General features: G+C 35.4%; 1 protein-coding gene across 4 annotated transcripts in view; it reads left to right on the top strand.

Annotated features, from left to right (window-relative positions):
• The window catches only part of VPS13A (vacuolar protein sorting 13 homolog A), a 228,674-nt gene that overhangs the window by 175,697 nt on the left and 29,954 nt on the right, over positions 1-23,023 (top strand). For all 4 annotated transcript variants that reach the window (XR_013334008.1, XM_077759359.1, XM_077759360.1 and 1 more), the window contains exons 54-67: positions 1,055-1,287; positions 3,900-4,053; positions 4,644-4,790; positions 4,988-5,069; positions 5,985-6,054; positions 6,886-6,991; positions 13,810-13,923; positions 14,988-15,133; positions 16,341-16,422; positions 17,296-17,409; positions 18,253-18,328; positions 18,416-18,579; positions 19,109-19,154; positions 19,260-19,383. Coding sequence is in view for 3 of the 4 variants with exons in the window: in XM_077759359.1 (XP_077615485.1) it covers positions 1,055-1,287; positions 3,900-4,053; positions 4,644-4,790; positions 4,988-5,069; positions 5,985-6,054; positions 6,886-6,991; positions 13,810-13,923; positions 14,988-15,133; positions 16,341-16,422; positions 17,296-17,409; positions 18,253-18,328; positions 18,416-18,579; positions 19,109-19,154; positions 19,260-19,383 (1,658 nt within the window). In the remaining variant the exon portion in view is untranslated. The remainder of the gene's footprint in view (positions 1-1,054; positions 1,288-3,899; positions 4,054-4,643; positions 4,791-4,987; positions 5,070-5,984; positions 6,055-6,885; positions 6,992-13,809; positions 13,924-14,987; positions 15,134-16,340; positions 16,423-17,295; positions 17,410-18,252; positions 18,329-18,415; positions 18,580-19,108; positions 19,155-19,259; positions 19,384-23,023) is intronic.

Here is a 23,023-nt window from a genome sequence, read left to right as displayed (position 1 = left end):
CCCCCCCCCCCCCCCCCCAAATCCTGTGGGGATTATATTCCAAGACTCTCAGTGAATGCTTGAAACCACTGCGAGTACTAAACCCTGTATAAACCATGTTTTTTCCTAGGCATACATACCTGTGACAAAGTTTAATTTTTAAATTAGGCACAGTAAGAGATTAACAACAAAAACTAATAAAATGAAACAATTATTTACTATAATAAAAGTCATATGAATGTGATGTCTCTCTCAAAATATCTTGTGCTCTACTTTCTTATGATGATGTGACATAAAATGCATACATTACAAGATGAAATGAGATGAAAGACATAGGCACTGTGATATAGTATTAGATTATTGCTATTGACCATCTGACCATATGTCAGAAGGAGAATCATTTTCTAAAACATGGTTGATCACAGGTAACTGCAACTATGGGAAGCAAAACCACAGAGAAAGAGGACTACTTTGCTATATATTAAAATTTCCTGTTGATCCGAATATTCACTAGAATTTCATGGCTGACTGTTAATTATTAGAATTTGCTGTATTTATCTTGTCATTGAACTTCAAGACCCTGATATCAACACAGTGCTTATATATAAGGGCCTCCTGCACAATTAACCCTGTAATGAATAGCTCTGCTTTGTAGAGCAGCAGCTGAAGTCTCAGGTATTTTTTACCGTATTTCACTTAGCTGTAAGGAAATATAAATTTCTGACTCAACAACTTTTTAGCATCTAACACATTGATTAGTCTTAAAGCAGAGAAAATAATACTTTGTGTTCTTGATAACCTATAAAGGAAGACTGTTTAGTTAGATTTTATTAAGATGTTGAAAGAACAGTTGACCTGTCTTCTTGATTAATAACTTTATGATAAATGACAGCTAACATCAAATGGTTTCAATTATGTAAGCTTCCAAATGTTATGCAGTATTGATTCATTTAGTTTATTCAGTCCTTTGAAGGAGCTGCTGTTACCATTGTCGGTAACATTTTTCGGTTGTAGAATCTAGATTTCCTGTTAAGAACAAACTCTAACTTTTTATTTTTTGGTGGTTTTGTTTTAGGATATGATGACACCTATAAATTTGGGGAAAAAGACCATTTATTTAGTTTCATTCTTTGAAGGCTTACAGCGTATTATTTTATTCACTGAAGATCCAAGGGTATTTAAAGCAACGTATGAAAGTGAGAAAGCAGAGTTGGCGGAGCAAGAAATAGTGTTGGCCTTACAAGATGTTGGAATTTCCCTTGTCAACAATTACACAAAGCAAGAAGTAGCCTATATTGGCATTACAAGGTTAGATGCATTAAAATTTGGATAAAATTAAATGATTAGTTCTTAATCATTAAGAATGGTGACTGTAAAATCTAAAATAATGTAGTTTAAATTTTGTAAAAATGCTTTTGAGATTATTTTTTTGCCTTTTTGAGATAAAAATATATCAAAAATCACATTTATAAATCCTGTATTATGTTAATGATTCTCTCACCTTTCCAAAAAGTTATATTTATTCAGCTTATGAAAGGTATACCTTATGTAACATGTTATAAGGAAAATTTTAATTTTCCATTACCACCTACCACAGTGTAAGATACAGGATATATCCTCCATAAATAGTTGTTGGAGGAATAAAGCTAATCACTTTTTAATTTGACCTTGACACTTTAAGATATAATACTGAATTTATCATTCCCCATATAAGTCATCTTACAGTAAAACACTTTCCTTTCCTTTATTTTGATATTTCTGTTCAAAATACTTTAAGTAAACTTAATCTGTATATATTTGTGTGTATTAATGCCTAATTTGAGAGCATCTCTAGATTCCATTCTGTATAACCAGGAAAATATAGTTTTAACCCTTGAGTTAAACTCTCAAATTTATACTCTAAAGGTATGTGGTACAGATTTAAATACGTTTTTCTACATAAATTCATCTAGAAATACCCTTGACTTTCCAATGAACGGAATCCACACCATTTTAAAAAAATATTAAAAACGATTTTCTTAAAAAGGTTTATTCTCAAAAAATGTGTTTGTTATTTGTTAAGTGGTATGCTAAATAGTGTGAATGCAAAGAAGGATAATACATGGTTCCCACCCTTCTGTTTGAGTGAATACAAATTGTAGAGGGAATTAAAAGAATTACTAAATAACTTATATACTTAAACAGGGTGAAGTAATTTTAGAATGTGGGTGGATGTTTTTATTCTGTATATAGGTCTCTCAGCAATTCTTCAGTAAATTATTTGTCCCATTCTTTCCCTAGGTCTCTTAGATTACTGTTTCACACTTCATCTTGTTTTAAAAACCCCATTGTCTCTTTCATCTCACTGCTTTGTATCCTATTTCACTGAGAAAGTTAAAGTTATCAAAAGGAAACTTCCAAAGACCTACCCTTCCAAAAATCACAACTTCCTACCCATGAGCATTTCTTACCTACGTTCTGTGCCAATATCTTCTCCACAGTAATTATACCAATACATGTGCTCCTATTTAAAAATATTTTTCAACTTTGCACTCTATTCCATTTCTTCTTGCCTTCTTGAGGCATTGATTGAGCAATTCTCTTCTTTCTCCTATGTCAATAATTTTTGGGTCTTTATTGGATTATTCCCATCAGTATTATTTATTTCAAATTTAAAAATCCTCTTGAGCCTACTTTCCCTGCTACCTACTGTGCATTTCTTGGCTTCCATTTATAGCCAAACTCCTAAAAAGTGTCATCTCTATAAAAGAGTGTAATATGCTCATTATTTCCCTATTCTTTTTTAACCGCTTCCAACAGGATTTTACTTTCAGCACACCAGAAACTGATCTTGTTAAGATCCCCATAGACCTATGTATTGCCATGTAGTTACCAGTCCTCATGTTGCTTAAGTTGATAACAGATACCTTTTTTCCTCNGAGGGGGAGGGGGAGGGGAGGGCAGGGGAGGAAAGGGAGAGAATCCCAAGCAGTCTCTGTCCTGTCAGCTTGGAGTCCTACATGGGGCTCTATCATGACCTGTGCCAGAATCAGGACTCAGTTGCTTAACACACTGAGCCACCCAGGCACCCCAAGTGTGGTTTTATTAAAGCACAGAAAGAGCTGCCACACAGATCCTTCTTGATAATTTTCTTTGACTTGACTTCCAGGATACCTCCTCATCCTTGTTTTTCTTTCTTTCCCCAAATTCTCCATCTCATGTGTTGGTTCCTTGTTTTCTCAACTGCTTAATATTGGGCGCCCTGAAGCTCTCAGATAGGAGTCCTTTTCTCTGTTTCAAATACCACATATATGTCAAAAATTTGAGCAATATGTATATCTTTAACCAGAATTTTGTCCTGAACTCCACATTTGTATATCTACTGCCTACACAAGATAGCTACTCTTACATCTAAGAGACTTCTATTTTCTGGCTTCCCACCATCTGTCTTCATCTTCTACTCTTAATGGTCTCTCTCCCTGAAATTCTCTACTCTGTTGTCTGTAGGGTAACTCGCTTATCTCCTGTAAGGTTGCTGAAGTCTCATCTTCTCAATGACACTGAGCTGTTGTACTACTGGCATTTCCCAGTACTCCAGGTCTACCTCACCCTGTCTACTTTTTCTTTTTTCAAAAGCATTTCACCACTTACTATATTAGAATATACTAACTTATATTTGCTATTTTTTGTCTGTCACTCAGCTAAAGTAAAGCTCCAATATGGCAGAGATGTTTACCAGTAATATCCCTACCACTGAGAATAGTGTCGTAGTGAAGTCTAAGTACTGATTGAATGAATTCATATTTTTAAACTTGCAGTGTGCTTGCATAGAACTGAGGATATTGTAAAATTTTACTGAAGGTTTTGCAACTCATGTAATAAGCCAGCTACAGTGAAAATGTTTATAAATTGGTACCATGATTTTTGCTTTCATATGTAAGTTCTGATGTGGTTTGGGAGACAAAGCCCAAGAAGAAGGCAAGATGGAAGCCAATGAGTGTAAAGCACACGGAGAAGTTAGAGAAAGAATTTAAGGAATATACTGAATCTTCGCCTTCAGAAGATAAGGTTATTGAGTTGGACACTAACATTCCGGTAATATTTTTAAGTAATGATGTGAAGTTTTCATTTTTATCAGTTGTTGTAAATAAAAATATTGAACTTTTTAGTTTACTTATTTTGAGAGAGAGCGAGAGAGAGCAGGAGGGGCATTGAGAGAGGGAGAGAGAGAGAATCCCAGGAGGTTCTTCTGTACTGTCAGTGCACCCCTCACGAGTGAATTTTTAAGGAAAGTCTGGTATCTTACTAAACAGTTCTCTCATACATACTTTATATAAAATACTTTAAAGAGATAGTTGTCTATATTAACAACTCAGACTTTCTCTTAAGATACTTCCTTTGTTAACAAGAAGCCAAAGTGTTGTTTTAGTTATTTTCCTAGTTAAATTATTTTTTATTATTTTATTTTTTAGTAAATTATATAAAAAATGATAATAAAAAGTGAATATTTTTGTGAATTGTGTTTAAAGATTCAATCTAAACCTAATAAAGTTGTAAATACCCAATCTAATCAACTTAGCCTACTTTAATTAATATTGTCTTTAAAGTTTTTGGTACAAATTTCAGATTTTAATCAACTTATGAATTCAGAGAAATTGTATTTTGGGGTGGGGCTTGTTTTTCAGGTTCGCTTCACACCTAGTGGTACTAACATGAAAATTCTTCAACCACATGTAATAGCTATACGAAGAAATTATCTTCCAGCATTAAAAGTAGAATATAGCACATCTGCACATCAGTCATCATTTAGAATTCAAATTTACAGAATACAGGTGAGCTTGAAAAGATACTCAAATTATATTCTTAAGGAGCATAGCAATAAACCCAGTGTGTTCCCATGGTTGCTCTAGTACTTCGGTTTCAGTGTTGAACTAGACTCGTTGATTCCTTCTATTTATTAAATCCTGTGATCCTAGTCAGGTTCTATAATTAACATATTAATATACCAACCTGTTTTTTATTTTCATAGATCCAAAACCAGATACATGGTGCTATATTTCCTTTTGTGTTTTATCCGATTAAACCTCCCAAGTCGGTCACCATGGATTCAGGTTTGTTTGTAACTTAAATTGCCATAAAATGTTTGTACTGGTTTAATGGTTTATTTTACTACAAAAATATGAAATGAAACCATTCTCAAGTTTAGTTTCTATGGGATTGTTAGAAAATTAAACAGCATAGAAAAAGAACAACAAGTACTCAACTAAAGTCAGTGAAATACTGAATTCTGAGGAAAAGATTAATTAAAAATATATGTTTACATATTTAGAAATACTACTTTAAAAAATAGACTACTGGTTTGTAAATCTCTGATCTAAAATCCAGCTAGGACCTCTGAATAAATTGTAAAGAAATTTAAATTCAAAGTGGTTTCCAGCCATGGAAACTGTCCTGTATTCTCCAAGTCAGTGTGATGACAAGTCCATTCTTCCATTCTCCTCTCCCCCTTCACATTCTTTCTATCTTTTCTATCCTTCGTACCCTCACTTTGCCTTTGCCCTCTGCCCTTGCCTTCCATCTCCTGCCTCTCCACCACTGGCTCTTAACCATCTAAGGTGGTGTTCATAATCTGCTTGGAAGCTTTTGACCATTGTACATGCCCAAGCCCCTCCATCCAGAAGTTCAGGACTGGACCCTGAAATCTCTGTTTCCAAATGTTAGCCTGGAGTGCTCGCTTCGGCAGCACATATACAAAATGTTAGCCTGGTGATTCTAATGCGTACTTCTACTTTAAAATCACTCACTAATGTAAAGGATTAGTTACCCTTAAAGTGAATACAGATAATTTAAAAAACCCTGGAGTCTGAAATTAAGACACTAATGGATCTTGCAAGTAGTAATTTTAATTGATACTCATAATTTAGTAAATAATTTGGTTCTCCAATGTAATGTGTATTAAATTGCAAGAAAATGCTTATCTTTCACTTAAAGCATCATGGGATTAATCATATTTATTAACTTGGCAGCTCCAAAGCCCTTTACAGATGTCAGTATTGTCATGAGATCTGCAGGCCATTCTCAGATTTCACGTATTAAGTAAGTATCTTAATATATTTTTTGTGTGTTTATTTAATGTTTTGATTTAAATCTGTGAGCTAATTGCACTCTTTAAAAAAAAATTTCAGATGAGTCAAATGTTTAAATGCAAAATACTGAATTATACAGGTCATTAGGAAAAATTTATTATTTTATAATCTTGGAGAGTCAGAAGGCTCTGAGTGAAATATATTTAGGTATTAACTGTGAGTATTTTATTACTTTCTCATTTGTTTTCTGGTATGTTTTCTGTAATTACTGCCTATCATTTTAGAAGCAAGAAGGAAAATAATATCTTAAAGTTAAGTCACCATTCTGTCTAAGAAGTAGAACATTGACAGAAGCATCCATCTACATTTACTCCCCTATTTCTTGTCTTCTCCACCCTTTCAAGGAAGATAGACACTATCTTCACCCCTTGCTTTTTAAAATATAATTGTATTAAATATATGTATTTAAACATTATGCTTCTTTGTGTTCCTTTTATTTCCTAATTAAAAAATTTTTTTCAAACTGAATGTAGACTTTTGAGACTGCATTTTTTCATTCAACTTTTTACTAAAATTTATTATTTTTATTACATGTACCTAGAGTTTATTATCACTAGTGTATAATATTCTGCTATATGACTATATAGTATAATTTACTTACCAGTTTTCTCTCTAAAGGCATTTTTACATTTTGAGTTTGTTGATGTTATGAACAACTTTTTGTTGTTCATCTAGAAAATCCTAAGTTTCAACATTCTAATAGTTATCTAACACTTTTGTCTAATTAATTTCTTAAGGCACGTAATCAATGATTTTTAAATGTTTTCTGCTTTTAACACAGGTACTTCAAGGTGTTGATCCAAGAAATGGATCTCAGGTTAGATCTTGGGTTTGTCTATGCTTTAGCAGAACTTATGACAGAAGCGGAAGTAACTGAAAAAACAGAGGTAAGTTTTAAAATGATAGCATTTATGGGAAGGGTTGGGGAAGAGGAAAACTAAAAAATTATAAATTCTTAAAGGTATTTACATGGTTTCAATCCACTTTAAAATTACGGATTTTTAATTTTTCTTAGGCTGCTGCAGTGGGCAAAGTGGTAGAAATCACATTTTCAGATTGTAGATGAAGTGTAAGACAAGTAGCCTATTTAAGGTGTGTTACCAAATAGGAGGAAAGGTTTTAAGCCAATAGTAGTGAGTCGTAGTCATGTTCACATCACTGTTTTTTCCCATTTTATTTTCCTGGGTTACTTTTGTTTTAATTAACAACTTAGAAATTTGGTGTGACCAGGATATTCAGTGATCAAAGGATAAAAATAAAAGGTAGTATCTTACTTGTGACTGAAAGACTATAAAATCGCAGTGATAGAGTAGATCATATATGATCTCTTTTTCAGCTGTCTTCATAAAAAGAATCTTGTAGATAAGACAAATTATATGGATAAAAGTAAATATACTTTTTTCTTTTAATAGCAGTTTATTGAGATACAGTTCACATACTGTATATTTTAATGATTCAAAAAATGCAGCTCAACGATTTTTAATATATTCATAGAGTTGTACAGCCATCATCAGTATCTCATTCCAGAACATTTTCATCATCCCCAAAAGAACCCATACCAGTCCCATACAACTGCTAATAATATCCTTTCGGGCTATAGATTTTCTTACTCTAAATATTTCATATTAACAGAATAATGCACTGCATAGTTTTTGGGTTTTTTTTTAATTGGGCTTCTTTCACTTAGCATGATGTTTACAAGGTTCATTCAGGCTGTAGCATCTGTCCGTACTTCTGGCCAACTAATACTGTGTTGCTATAGATACATTCCACATTGCTTATAGCCCATGCTCTGTGGATATGCCACATTTTGTTTATCCATTCATCAGGAGGAACATTTGGGCTGTTTCCACATTTTGGCTATTATGAATAATCCTGCTGTAAATATTTGTGTACAAGTTAAAATCATACAAAATGTACTAATTTCAAAGTCTTCATCAGCACTTATTATCTGTCCTTTGGAGTCTAGCCATCGTAGTGGATGTGAAGTATATCATTGTGATTTTGATTTACATATACCTGATGAGTAATGATTGAGCATCTTTTGATGTGTTTATTGATCATTTACATATCTTCTATGGAAAAATGTTTTTCAGATTTTTTACCTGTTATTAAATAGGTTGGGTCCTTATTATCAAATTACAAAACTTCTTTATATTCTGAATACAAGTTCCATATCAGATATATGATTTGCAAATACTTTGACTCATTCTGTTGTATTTCCCTAATGTCTTTTTTAGTACAAAAGTTTAATATTAATGAAGTCTAAATTCTTTTGTTGTTGTTGGTCATGTTTTTGGTGTCATCTTTAAGAGTCCTTTGTGAAACCCAAGGTCAGTAAGGTAATGAGGATTTAGTCCTATGTTCTAAGCATTATTTACAATCAGGTCTTTCATCCATTTTGAGTTAATTTTTGTACGTGGTGGAAGGTAAGAGTCCAGCATCAGTCTTTTGCATTTGGCTCTCCAGTTGTTCCAATACCATTTGTTGAAAGACTATTCCATCTTCATTAATGGTCTTGGTACCCTTGTCAAAAATCAATTGAGGGGCACCTGGGTGGCTCAGTTGGTTAAGTGCCCAACTTCGGCTCAGGTTCTCACGGCTCGTGGGTTCGAGCCCCACATCGGGCTCTGTGCTGACAGCTAGCTAAGAGCCTGGAGCCTGCCTCGATTCTGTATCTCCCTCTCTTTCTGACCCTCCCCTGCTCATGCTGCCTCTCTCTCTCTCAGAAATAAATAAAACATTTAAAAAATTTTTTAAAAATCAGTTGATCATAATTGTATGGTGTTATTCCGTTGCTCTCTAAGTACATCATCATGTCAGTACTGCATGGTCCTGATTATTATTTTGTAGTAAGTTTTGAAATTGGAAGTATGATTCCTCTTACTTTGTTCTTTTTCAAGATGGTTTTGACTATTTAGGGTCCTTTTTCAAATCCGCATGAATTTTAGAATCAGCTGGACACTTTCTTTGGAGAAACTGGGGGATTATCTGGGGGCTTGACCGGGATTACATTGAATCTATATACTGGCCTTGGGGTTTTGACATATTAGCATATTAAGCCTTACTTTCTTTCAACATTGAATGTCTTCCATTTATGTAGATTTATTTCAACACTGTTGTATGATTTTCAGAGTGTAAATTTGGCTTTTGTTAAATTTATTATCGAATATTTTATTCTTCTGGTTTGAACAAAATTGTTTTCTTTTTTAAAATTTATTTTTAAAAATTTTTTAATGTTTTATTTATTTCTGAGAGATGGAGAGAGACAGCGTGAGCAGGGGAGGGTCAGAGAGAGAGGGAGACACAGAATCCAAAACAGGCTCCAGGCTCTGAGCTGTCAGCACAGAGCCCCCCACGTGAGGCCCGAACCCATGAACTGTTGAGATCATGACCTGAGCCAAAGTTGGACGCTTAACCGGCTGAGCCACCCAGGTGCCCCAACAAAATTGTTTTCTTAATCTCATTTTGGTTTGTACACTGCAAGTGTATAGAAATACAGTTCATGTTTTTATACCGATCTTGTATTCTGTAGTCTTTCTGAATTCATTTGTTAGCTCTGCTAGTTGTTTTGTGGATTTTCTTTATGTAAGATCATGCCATCTGAGAATAGTTTTACGTCTTCCTTTCTGATCCAATCTGGATGGCTTTTGTTTCTTCTTGTTTAATTGCCCTGCGAGAACCCCTAGCACAGCAATAAACATTGAATCGAAGTGTCGAGAGCAGACATCCTTGCTTTGTTTCTGATCTTAAAGGGAAAGCTTTTAGTCTTTCACCATTAATTATGGTATCAGCAGTAGATTTTTTGCAGATAATCCTTTATCTGGTTGGGTTCGCTAATATTCCTGGTTTATTAAGTGTTTTTTTTATCATCAAAGTGTGTCAGACTTTATCATATATTTTTTCTGCATGTTTTGGGATGATCATGTGGTTTTCGTTCTACTGATTTTATTATATTGGATGTTAAAACAACCTTCTATACCTGGGATGAATCCCACTTGGTAACATATATAATTTTTTAAATACTTGTTTGGTTTAGTGGTATTTTGTTGAGGATTTTGTGTTTATATTCACGGGATATTGGTCTGTCATCTGCCCAAAAGTATATTTTTAATACATATGTAATTTAAAAATTTGCTTTCTAATTTTTTTTGGAGTTTATTTTTGAGAGAGACAGAGACAGAGTATGAGAGAGGAAGGGCAGAGAGAGAGGGAGACACAGAATACAAAGCAGGTTCCAGCTCTGAGCCCACGGAGGCTGAAGTGGGGCACAAACTCACAAACTGTGAGATCATGACCAGAGCCAAAGTTGGACACTTAACCAGCTGAGCCACCAGGAGCCCCTAGTCATTTGCTTTTTAAATTAGTTAGAGGAAGAGGAAAAGATTATATATTTATACTATCTTTTATACTTGCACAGTTGTCTTTGCCAGTGCTACCTGCTGTTTGTTTTTTCATTTGAATTGTGATTACTACTTGGGATCACTTGCTTTCAGCCTGAGGAATCTGCCTTAGTATTTCTTGTAAGACGCACCTACTAGTAGTAAACTCTCAGTATTTGTTTATCTGGGAATGTCTTCATGTCCCTTCATTTTGAAAGGTAGCTATACTATATATAGGATTCTTAGTTAGCAATTTTTTTTTTTCAGTGCTTTGAATTTATCCCACTGCCTTCTTGCCTCTTTTCTGCCAGGATGTCAACTATTAATCTTACCAGGATCCTCCTGTATGTAATAGGTTGCTTTTCTCCTTTTGTTTTGAAGGTTATCTCCTTGTCTTTGACTTTCAGTAATTTTACATATCTGTTGTGACTCTCTTTCCATTTATGCAGTTGAAGTTCATTTAGCTTCCTGGATACATAGTTCAGTGATTTTAGAAAGTATTCAGCTATTATTTCTTCAGATATTTTTTTCTACTTCCTTTTCTCTCTCTCCTCCTTATACTCCCATATTGTGTATGTTAGTTTGCTCAACAGTGCCCCACATTTCTCAGAGACTGTTCATTTTTCCTCACTCTTTTTTCTCTGTTCTTTAGATTGCATACTCTGTAACCCTTTATCTTCAAGTTCACTAATGAAGCAGTGCATTTAATTTAGCATATAATAAAATGTTTATATTCCTTCTATCAACTCAAATCCACTGTTACCTCCTTCTAGTGAATTTTCCATTTGTTACAGTTTTCAATTCCAGAATTTCTCTTAGGATTTTTTTGTATAATTTTTCTCCTTCTCTATTGATATAATCTATTTGATGAAACATCATCATCATAATTTACTTTCTTAAATATGGTTTTCTTTGAACATATTTACAGTGGTTACTTTGAAATATTTTAATCCAGTCTGGTCACATCTAACAGGCAATTTCTTTTGCTTGCTTTTTTCCCAGTGTATGGTTCATACAGTCCTATGTCTTTGCATATCTCATAATATTTGATTGGAAACTGGACATTTTAGGTGACATGCTATAAAAACTGGCTACTGGGTCCTCTCCTCCATAGCTTATTCTTGTTTCCAGCTTATTTATTCATTTAGTAACTAGATTTTTATATTGAAGTCTATCCCATGCACACCCCTGATTTTGCCTATGGTGTTTAGCTTTTCAGTGTTGCTCCTCAGAGAGGTGAATATTTGGGACAGCCACCATCACCCTGGAATAACTGGTTTGGGGGCTGGGCCTTCTTATCTTCCCACAACCACACCCAGCTCTTATGCTCCACTAATTGCTGGCTGAATGCTTTATTTTTTTCAACAGTACCTTAGGCCATAAATTGCTCTGAAACTAATCCAATCAAATTTGAGGGGTTTTTTTGGGTTTTTTTGTTTTTTTTAAGGAATTGACTGGAGATCAGTGTTTTAATACTTATTTTGACCTTAGGAGGACCCCTGTAAACTGTTTCTGGCCATTTCTGTCATGAAAACTAACAGGCCTACAGTTTAAGCTTATCTTCATTGAATCAATGATTTTCCTTCTAATTGCCTTTCACCATGACATTCACTGTTTCCTAAAGCCTAAGCTTGAACTTTTTCACCCTCTTGTAGTTGAAGGCAATTTTTTGGGAAAAGATTAGGAACTATTTTAAAGTTTCTTTGCCCTCCACCTCCCTACTCCCTAGGTAAAATCTCTGAACTGGAGCGTCAGAGCTGGGAGAGGAACAGGAGTGATCAGAACCCAGTATTCTCAGCAGTATCACACACAAATAGAGCCTTTGTTCCAAGAGTAGTTGGGGGTAGCAGCCGAGGGGCAGAGAATGGAAGCTCCCACATCCCCCGTAATGTAGCATTAGCAGCTGGGAGCTGGGGGCAGGATGAGAAATGCTGACATCTTTATGCCTCCTGCGCGGCAGGTATAGCATTCAGGGAGACTAGGCAGAAAGGGAGCTTTGTGTTCCTGAGTAGAGCAGGTGAGTGGCACTATGGCTTAGTGAACTAGGACAGGGATCCGTGAGAGTATTCCTTGTGCAAATACCACTGATTCACTTTTCTTACCAAATGTTTGTAGATTTTCTTGAAAAGATGTTTAATTTGCTTATACCCTTGGGTTCATTTATAGAAGCCTTAAATGTTTGGGTTTTTTTTTAATAAATTTCACCAGTTTCACTGGGGAAGCTGGTCACACTGTCATCCCAGAAGTCAGTTTCCAGATACTAACCTTGTAATAAAGCTATCATTTTGATATTTTTGATGATGGGTTAAATGTGAATGTTGAGCTGTTTCTCAACACATAGAAGTAACTTAGATTTGTGAGTGTTGGTTGGAAAGAGAATAATGTTGTTTGTCAAAACTGAAAGCCATAATCACTTCATGCGACATCATTTTCAGGGCCTTCCCCTTTTTTATTTATATTACTAGCCTCTGTAGATGTCAGTGAGGTATTTACCAAAAAGCTGCAACTGGAATGTGATTCTATTTTTTAAAAATATATTCCTAAGAAAATGTTGATGGAAGGACACCTGGTGGCTCAATAGGTTATATGTCTGACTCTTGATTTCAGCTCAAGTCATAATCTCAAGGTTGTAAGATCGAGCCTTATGTCAGGCTCTGCACTAAGCTTGGAGCCTCCTTGGAATTGTTTCTCTTCTCTCTGCCCCTCCTCCACTTGTGCACAGGCTCACAGTTGCGCGTTCTCTCTCTCTCTCTCACACACACACAAACACAAACAAAATAAATGTACATTAAAAAAAGTATTGAATTGGATTATAGTAGCTTTTTGAGATAAACGTAGTCAAAAGAATAAAAATGTTTTTAGGGGTGCCTGGGTGGCTCACTCGGTTAAGCATCCAACTTCGGCTCAGGTCATGACCCTACGGTTCGTGGGTTCGAGCCCCATCTCAGGTGCTGACGGCTAGCTAAGAGCCTGGAGCCTGCTTCAGATTCTGTGTCTCCCCCCTCTTTGACTCTCCCCTGCTCATGCTGTCTGTCTCTGTCTCTGTCTCTGTCTCTGTCTCTCTCTCTCTCTCAGAAATAAAAACATTTAAAAAACTTTTTAAATGTGTTTAATGGATTACATGGAAACGTAGAAGATATGCTTATCAGTTTATAAGGGACAGAGCTTTACTAACAATAGAAGTGTTAGGTTCCCTTTAGATGCAGTAACTTTCCAATCACAAGCAAAAGTTGAATCTGGATGTTAGAGGGGAGTGTTCTTGCAGTATATGAACTCATACAGATGGATCCCTTAAGTTTGTAATACTTGTTTGTTTCTTATAGGTTGAACTTTTTCATAAAGATATAGAAGCTTTCCAAGAAGAATATAAAACAGCTTCATTAGTAGATTCATCACAAGTCAGCCTCTATGAATACTTTCATATATCTCCCATCAAGGTAGGAGAAAATAAGTCATTTTTATTATCCTTGATAATCTAGGTGAATAGCAAATTGACTTCATCTGTGTGGGGAGATGAGCATATAAATTATGTTCTCTAATAGCATATAAATTGTGTAAATAAAAAAAATAATCCTTAAAAATTTTTATTTATACTTATAATAATTTTTTACCATGTGGAAATAATACTGGACCCCTGTAAAACATGTACTTATGTTTATATCATGACCTAACATTATGTTACCTTAGTTTTCTGTTAACATGTTTAATGACAGTTTTCAAAATTTTGTGTATGATTGTGTATTATTTTATTGAAGTATCATTGACTTATAACATACATTAGTTTCTGGTGTATAAGGTAATGATTCATTATTTGTATACACTTTGAAATGATCACCACAGTAAGTCAAATTACCATCCATCACCATACATGTTAAAATTTTTTTTTCTTGTGATGAGAACTTATAAGATTTATTTACTCTCTTAGCAACTTTCAAATAATGTAATATAATATTAACTGTAGTCTTTAAGTTTTAAATTAATTCATAAAGTAATCTTGATTTAAAAACTGAAGATTGAATGCAACAAAATACAAGTTCTTAACACGAAGTTTCCGAATTACATAATACTTGAAGATTTTTGCATAGCTATGTATACGTACAGTGACTATGTTTATGATAGGAAAAGTGTGTGTTAACTGGTTTTACCATGCTAACTTAATTGTAATAGTTGAAGCACTTACTTTTGGAGATATTTGGGTTATTTCAACAACTTCAACTTCTAGATTATTAATATTATTTAAAAATATATACAAATTATTATTTTCCTAAGTTTACCAAAAGAATTGGATTGAATCTAAATATCATTAGCCAACATTGCTGAATTTAAAATTTTAGAAGAATTGTATTCAATTTTAAATTTCTTTAACTTTTTACATAATTTTGGTATAAAATAGGTAATTTTGAGATCTTTATGGTGTAGTAAATTTAAAGATTGAATTTTAAAAGTTAAAATTGTCAGTTTGAAAATAGTTCTTAAAATATTTCTCTCTTTATCTCTTTAGTTGCACTTAAGCGTTTCACTGCGATCCGGTAGAGAAGAAGCTAAAGATTCAGAAAAACAGGAAGGACTGATGGCGGTTCATTCCTTAAATCTTTTGCTGAAGAGTATTGGTGCCACTCTTACAGATGTGCAAGATGTGGTTTTTAAGTATGTTTAATATTCATATCTATAAATAGATGAAAAGATCATTTTACATTTGCCTGAAAACTTTATAAGTGAAAAGTGTGTAAAGGACGTTGCAGATCATAGGCAAATATGGTCTTTATAGTTAAATGGAATATAATTTAACATATTACCTGCTAAGCCTTAACTATTAAGGAACAGAATGATTATTAAGTAAGTTCCTTAAGAAAGAGGAACAGAGGCCATACAAGTTTATGCATTATAAAAGGCCTTGCTGGCCTAGGGAAGGATTCCTAAGAAGTTCCTCTGTGTCCTCAAAGGTATGGTGCTGCAAAGATATGGCCTCAAGACTTACAGGGTGAAGATTCTTCAAAGCATATGTGACTAGAACAAAACTTATACCATGATAGGGGAAATGAAGGGATTCCTTTAAATGTTACAGCCAAGAATATACATTTTAATGGGAGTCATAACAGAAGCTATTAGAGTATGTGACCAAAGAGACTCAAGAAGTCTGAGTGAAGATTTCAGATGAAAATGACCTTTTCAGGTAGCACCTAGAAATGTTATTAAGAACAATAGTAAGAATCAGTGTGTCCAGTAAGATGCAATTCTAAATCTAGGTAAAGTTAAGTAACAAATTAGAGAACACAGAACATAAAGAAGATAGGTTTGAAGATGTTGGGAATAGGGTAAGATTTCTAGTCCCACTGCTGTCTTATCTGCTAACACAGAGCTTCCCACGTTGTGGATCTGATATATGCTGTGACTAGGTTAAAAGTAAACTGATCTTGATTCCTCACCTGTCACTTGATCGGACAGGACCTGCAGCAACTGAACCCTGGCCATTCTTGAGCAGCCCCTTCCATTTATCTCAGTGTGTCAAACATTTTCTGTGTGGGTCATGATGGGACAGAATTGAGTAATACAGTCCATATGTACAGGGTCTCTGAATCCCCTAAATTATGTGAAAGCATGTATAGGTGGCTGTTTTGAGCATAAGATCCATAGCTTCTGTAAGATTCTTAGAGGGTTCTTTGACCAGAATGTGCCGAGATACATGTAAAAGAGATTTTCTGATTGGCATGAGAATGTACTGAAAGGAAAGATTTGGAGAAAAATTCTAAAGAAAATGAAACCATTTGTTAATGTTATAAGCATTCTCTTCACCTTTCTCCATCATCTTCTCCATCGATACACACCTACACACATATTTATATGTGTTTTTCAGGCTTGCATTTTTTGAACTCAACTATCAATTCCACACAGCATCTGAACTACAATCTGAAGTAATAAGACACTATTCAAAACAGGTTTGTCTGAGATTATTTTACTTTTTTTTTTTTTAATGTTTTTATTTATTTCTGAGAGAAACAGCGTGAGTAGGGGAGGGTCTGAGAGAGAGAGAGACACAGAATCTGAAACAGACTCCAAACTCTGAGCTAGCTGTCAGCATAGAGCCCAACATGGGGCTTAAACCCACGAACCATGAGATCATGACCTGAGCCAAAGTCGGACGCTAACCGACTGAGCCACCCAGGCGCCCCTGTCTGAGATTATGTTACAGAGGGACAGATTAATATAAAATAGTGAAACCTTTTATGTCTTACATGTAGATGTGACAAGGAAGTGAACAGCCATTTTCAAAAATTTTTAACTTTTTCTCCAAATTGTAGAAAGAAATTGAGCCCTGCCACCATTTCAGTTTTTTGCCCTTCTGGTTTTTTTGTTTTGGTTCAGTTTTTGGTTTTTTGGTTTTTTGCCACTGACATACTTTCTGGATCATTGTAGACTTAAACATCTTTAAATAAAATATTAACTAAGTAATTCACCAGACTTACTTTAAAAAAATAGTTTCAAGGGCAACTGTTTACTAGTAACTAGCTGGTGAACACAAGGTATTTTTAATGTAATTGTGTTGTTGAGTCAGCTATATATATTACTTGAAAGGATTTTTTTCCACCTTTAGAAAGATTGCTGTATCTTATGGTATAACTTACAGAGCATCTGAGACCACTGTTGTATAGTGCACAGATCACTAAGCCTGAGTCAAGATGTGAGGGTCTAGGTTCTAGTTTTGCCATTTACCCATTATGTGACCCTGGGTGTTAGCCTAAAAAAAAAAAGTACTAAATATTAAAAAAAAATTTTCTGGTTATCTGATTAAGTTTGTGTTTCATTTTCAGGCCATTAAGCAAATGTATGTACTCATTCTTGGGCTTGAAGTTTTGGGAAATCCCTTTGGCTTGATTAGAGAATTTTCTGAAGGTGTGGAAGCATTTTTTTATGAACCTTACCAGGTAATAAAATAATTATTCTTACATTGTTCAATATATCACTAATACTCTGAATACATCATGCATTTTAGTTGTTAACTTGAGGTGTGTGTGCAAACAGATTGTGGGAGATAAAACAAAAGGACATGATTTTGCAGCAAACAATGGTATGAGAGATTGGGAAATTTGGAGGGATACGTTTACCTTTTTCCTAAAAGTTTAAACTTAAAACGTTAGAAGATACACTGAATTATAAGTATTCTGTTGGAATATTAAAGGTCAGGAAACTTCATTCTATAGTAGAAGGAAGATCACCATAGACAGGTGCTCTTTGCACTATTGTGGGGACGGTAAAAATAACTGTGCAGGTGGACACTGTGCACAGCGATCTTAATTGGTGGCAAAAATTATTATTTAGTGTCCCTTAAAATTTTCTGTTAAAACATTCAAAACACTCTTACTTTCACTTTTCAACGTAGAGGGCAATCAAAAAGTAAAACTATTATATTATTGTACAGTATAGTTTAAAACATATGAAATACTAAGAATTAAAGTGCTGTTATTTGTTTTACAAAAATTATCAGGAGTAGCCTGTGCTTACGTTTTCATCCTGTAACTTACGGTACAGAGAAGACATCATCTGTACACTTGGGTGGATAGTCCTATTCCTGAATTTGGATCAACTGATTGTCGTTACTTTCAGTGTTGTGACGTAGCTCTGAGAATTCTGTGAACGTGCAGTTTTTTGCTGGTGTCACTTCCTCTAGGACATTTTTATTTTTGTCACTACTGCTTTCCTCATTTATATTAATACATTCACCTTTAAAATATGTATATCACCTTTGTTGTTGTTATTTGACCCTTTAGGGAGCCATCCAGGGTCCTGAAGAGTTTGTGGAGGGGATGGCCCTAGGACTGAAGGCACTAGTGGGTGGAGCTGTCGGTAAGAAACAGAATATGTACCAGGTATGATTATGGTAGAAAGTAACGATGCCTTTGCTTTTACTAAAAATATTATAATTTCTGCTAGGTGGATTAGCTGGTGCTGCCTCCAGAATCACGAACGCTATGGCTAAAGGGGTGGCAGCTATGACTATGGATGAAGACTACCAACAGAAGAGAAGAGAAGCTATGAATAAGCAACCAGCTGGTCTTAGAGAAGGCATCACTCGTGGAGGAAAAGGCTTAGTTTCTGTAAGAAATTTCCCAGAATTGTGAACACACCAGGGACTGTCTTTTAAGACCACATTCTATGAATATGAAAATAGACATTGGGGCACCTGGGTGGCTCAGTCAGTTGAGTGTCCGACTTCAGCTCAGGTCATGATCTCACAGTCAGTGAGTGAGTTCAAGCCCCACGTTGGGCTCTGTGCTGACAGCTCAGGGCCTGGAACCTGCTTCGGATTGTGTCTCTCCCTCTCTGTCTGCCCCTCCCCCCACTCACAGTCTGTCTCTGTCTCTCTCTCTTTCAAAAATAGACATTAATAATTTTTTTAAAAAAAGGAAATAGACATTTAACTTGCACTCAAGTATTATTTAGATATCAGAGGAGCAGTGGGTTGTGTCCTACACAAAATATGTCCATAGCCTCAAAAAGCATTCTGTTTAACTAAACTACATGAGCAATGTGTTCATTCTTACAGTATCTAGAGAGCAAAACTTTCTGTTTTTCAAGACATCATGTTGAAAATACTATAAATTTTTAATTGTGCTTTTCCTCTAGGGTTTTGTAAGTGGCATAACAGGAATTGTTACAAAACCAATCAAAGGCAAGTATATTCCTTTAGGTGATGTGTGTTACCAGGTCTTTCACAAACTGATTCTGTTTTCATTCTTGATCCACTTGCCTAAACCTTTGCTGTTTTCCTTTCTAGGGGCTCAAAAAGAAGGAGCAGCTGGTTTCTTCAAAGGTGTTGGGAAAGGTTTAGTTGGAGCAGTGGCAAGGCCAACTGGAGGCATCATAGACATGGCTAGCAGTACATTTCAGGGAATAAAAAGGTAGGTTCTCTTTGTAAGATAGGAGTAAAATTTTTAAACCATGAGAAATAAATGTGTTTGCCTCAAGGTTACACACCTTACAGTATGGCAAGTTATGTAAGTTCTTCCTAATTGCTTTTTAAGTTGTTGCCTTTGTAACAGTTCAACTTTATGGAGTTGTTTATTGGTCATTGGTCATTCATTCCCAGCAGCCTTGTCAGGAAAGGCTGAGCCAGTTAGGCAGGCTCTTCACTTGCCTTGAATGAGGTGCATTATAATATGTAATGCGACACACACGTGGCGTGCACACTATAAAGTTAGCAAATACAGTATTCTGTCTCCTTTTAAGAAGTAGAGAATGGTATTTTATATTCCTGGTTTAAACTCAGCTTGTGTTCCCTCTCCCATTATGGTCTTACTTTGTGAGTAAGTACATCCATTTCTTCTATTTCTCTTCATTTGTACAAATAATTTTATTTTTTTAATGTTTTTATTTATTTCTGAGAGAGAGAGAGAGAGAGACAGCATGAGCAGGGGAGGGTCAGAGAGAGAGGGAGTCACAGAATCTGAAGACAGGCTCCAGGCTCTGAGCTAGCTGTCAGCACAGAACCTGACACGGGGCTCAAACCCACGAACTATGAAATCATGACCTGAGCTGAAGTTGGACGCTTAACCGACTGAGCCACCCAGGCACCTCTTATTTGTGCAAGTAATTAAAACGTCCTCTCTCTTCTTCCAAGTTAAATTTAGCTAAGATTGAAATTTCGTCGTTGCATTATTGTTCTCTCTGTTCCAGAGCCTTGTAACTAATACAACAAAAGATTAAATTTAAGCTAATGAGACCTAACAGGAAATTAGGTAGGTGAACATCTCCCTAATCTGTTTCTTGCTTCCCACTTTGTAGAAATTAAGTACTGTCATTGTATGAGCTGTTCCTGTTTTGTTTTGTTTTGTTTTGTTTGAGCTTTGAGCTGTTCATCCTAGTTAGTATCTCCTACTGTTTACCATAATTGGGTGTTTTTCCAGTTTTATAATTTAGAATTAAGATGAAGGAAAAAAGGTTCAGTCTCTTTTCCACATAAGGTTAGAGTCACAAATAGAATGTATTAAGTTGTCATCAAGAGAAGCTCAAATTCAATGAAACAAATAATTCAGGATCTGGAGAGAGCTATGCAGGTATATGCCAGAGTTGTTAGAATAAATTCCTTCCATTTTTCTAAAACTTTATAATCTGTACTGACCTATACTACCTNGTGAACATCTCCCTAATCTGTTTCTTGCTTCCCACTTTGTAGAAATTAAGTACTGTCATTGTATGAGCTGTTCCTGTTTTGTTTTGTTTTGTTTTGTTTGAGCTTTGAGCTGTTCATCCTAAGTTGATCATCCTAAGGAGATCCTTAAGTATCTCCTACTGTTTACCATAATTGGGTGTTTTTCCAGTTTTATAATTTAGAATTAAGATGAAGGAAAAAAGGTTCAGTCTCTTTTCCACATAAGGTTAGAGTCACAAATAGAATGTATTAAGTTGTCATCAAGAGAAGCTCAAATTCAATGAAACAAATAATTCAGGATCTGGAGAGAGCTATGCAGGTATATGCCAGAGTTGTTAGAATAAATTCCTTCCATTTTTCTAAAACTTTATAATCTGTACTGACCTATACTACCTTTAAGGAGTAAGGGCAAAATAAGACATTTTTAATAAAAATAAGACATTTTTAATAAAAATAAGACTAAGAACTATTAAAGATGTACTTGAGAAGAAGGATATTAAAACCAGAAATGAGAAGTGAATAGGAGAATCAAATATAAGAATATAAATGAGTTAATAAATCTAATTGAACTGCATAAAAACAACATTGGAACCAAAATATTAAAAATAATAAGTTGCAGAGGTGCCTGGCTGGCTCAGTTGGTTAAGCATCTGATTCTTGATTTTGACTCAGGTGATGATCTCACAGTTTGTGAGACTGAGCCTCACACTGGGCTCTTTGCTGAAAGTAAGGAGCCTGCTTGAGGTTCTCTTCCTCCCTCTCTCTCTTTGTCCCTCTCTCTCTCACTCAAAATAAATAAATAAACTTTAAAAAAGAATAAGTTACAATTTGGAAAGTGAATACTTGGCATTAAGCATTTTAATATATTATTTTTGAAGAGGATGTATTATATATTCTACAGATATGTATCAATTAGACACTGTTTTAATCACTCAAGAAACCAGAAACGAATATAATTGGCAAGTTCTTGTCCTCATACGACTTAATTCTGCTGGGAGAACAATAACTGAAAATACATAAACTGATAAATATACGATGCGCTAAATGGTGAAAAATGCTGTGAAGAAAAAGTAAAACAGAGTGAAAGAGATACGGACATCCCAAGTGGTAGGGAAGAAAGTTGCTATCTTATATGTGAGTAAGATATTCAGGGAAGCTACACTGGTAAGATTAAATCTGGGACATCAAGTAGTTGCTGAGTATAGGAGTCTGAAGTTCAAGAGAAAGGTGCAGCTGGAGGTAAAAATCTGAAATGTGTGAACCTGGAATAGGGTGTTTGAAGCTGTGAGATTATATGAGACCACCTAGGGAATGAGAATAGAAAAGAAGAAAAAAATAGATCCAAGGACTTGGACTTAGATATATCAACACTGAGAAGTTGGGAAAATAAGAAGTACCCAGCAAAGGAGTCTGGAAAGGAGTGGCCCTTAAAGCAGGGGGGATAATTGAGAGGGCGGTGTTCCAAAAGCTAAGACACAGACAATACCAGCTCTGCTATTGTTGAAGAGGGAAATGCTCACTTCCCCATTCATCTCAGATCAGAGTATTAGAAGTTTGCTCTGAAAAACTGGTGTGGAGCTTTCAGTGGAGGTGGTGTACCTACTCCTTAGCTTTGCTTAGAATGTTGTATGGTCGCTTCCTTTATTCAACCTTCCCGGTGAGGCCTTTCATGGCCACCCTAAAGTTTCATTTTCTCCCCTACCCTGCCCCCAGGTACTTCATATATCTCTTCCTTCCTTGATTTTTCTCCATTTAGCTCTTTTCATCACTAAATGTTTTCATCACGATCTATTTTACCTTGCTTGTCTCTCCTGCTGGAATGTAAGTTCTGTGAATGCAGCAGCCCTTGTCTGTTTCCACATCACTTAAAACATTGCTTGACCTGTGGGAGTTTGGTTTTTTTAATTGAAATAATTGCAGAGTCACATGCAGTTGTAGGAAATGATGTGGAGAGATCCCTGGTTTGTACACTGTACTGTGTTTACTATGGCTACTGTAACAAATGACCACGACCTTGGTGGCCTAAACACTAAACATTCATCCCTTATGGGTCGAGGCCAGAAGCCAGAACTAAAGGTGGCAGCAAGGCTGCGCACTCTCTGGAAGGTAGACTTCGGGCCTTTCCTCCTCCTGCTTCTGGTGGCCTCAGGCATTTCTTGACTTGTGACCACACCATTCCAATCTCCGCCTTCATCTTCAAGTCACCTCCTCCTCTGTATGCTTAATGTCCCTCTTTGTCTCTCCTGTGAGGACACTTGTGGTAGCTTTGAGGGCCCACCCAGATTAATCCCGGATTACCACCTCATCTCAGAGTCCTTAACTTCACCTCCTCCTCATAGACTTTCCCATATAAAATGATATTCAGAAGTTCAGGGATCTAGCCTGATTTC

The sequence above is a fragment of the Crocuta crocuta genome, unplaced genomic scaffold, assembly GCF_008692635.1.
Source record: "Crocuta crocuta isolate KB4526 unplaced genomic scaffold, BGI_CrCroc_1.0 scaffold41, whole genome shotgun sequence".
Lineage (NCBI taxonomy): Eukaryota > Metazoa > Chordata > Mammalia > Carnivora > Hyaenidae > Crocuta > Crocuta crocuta.
This window is presented reverse-complemented; position numbering and strand designations above follow the sequence as displayed.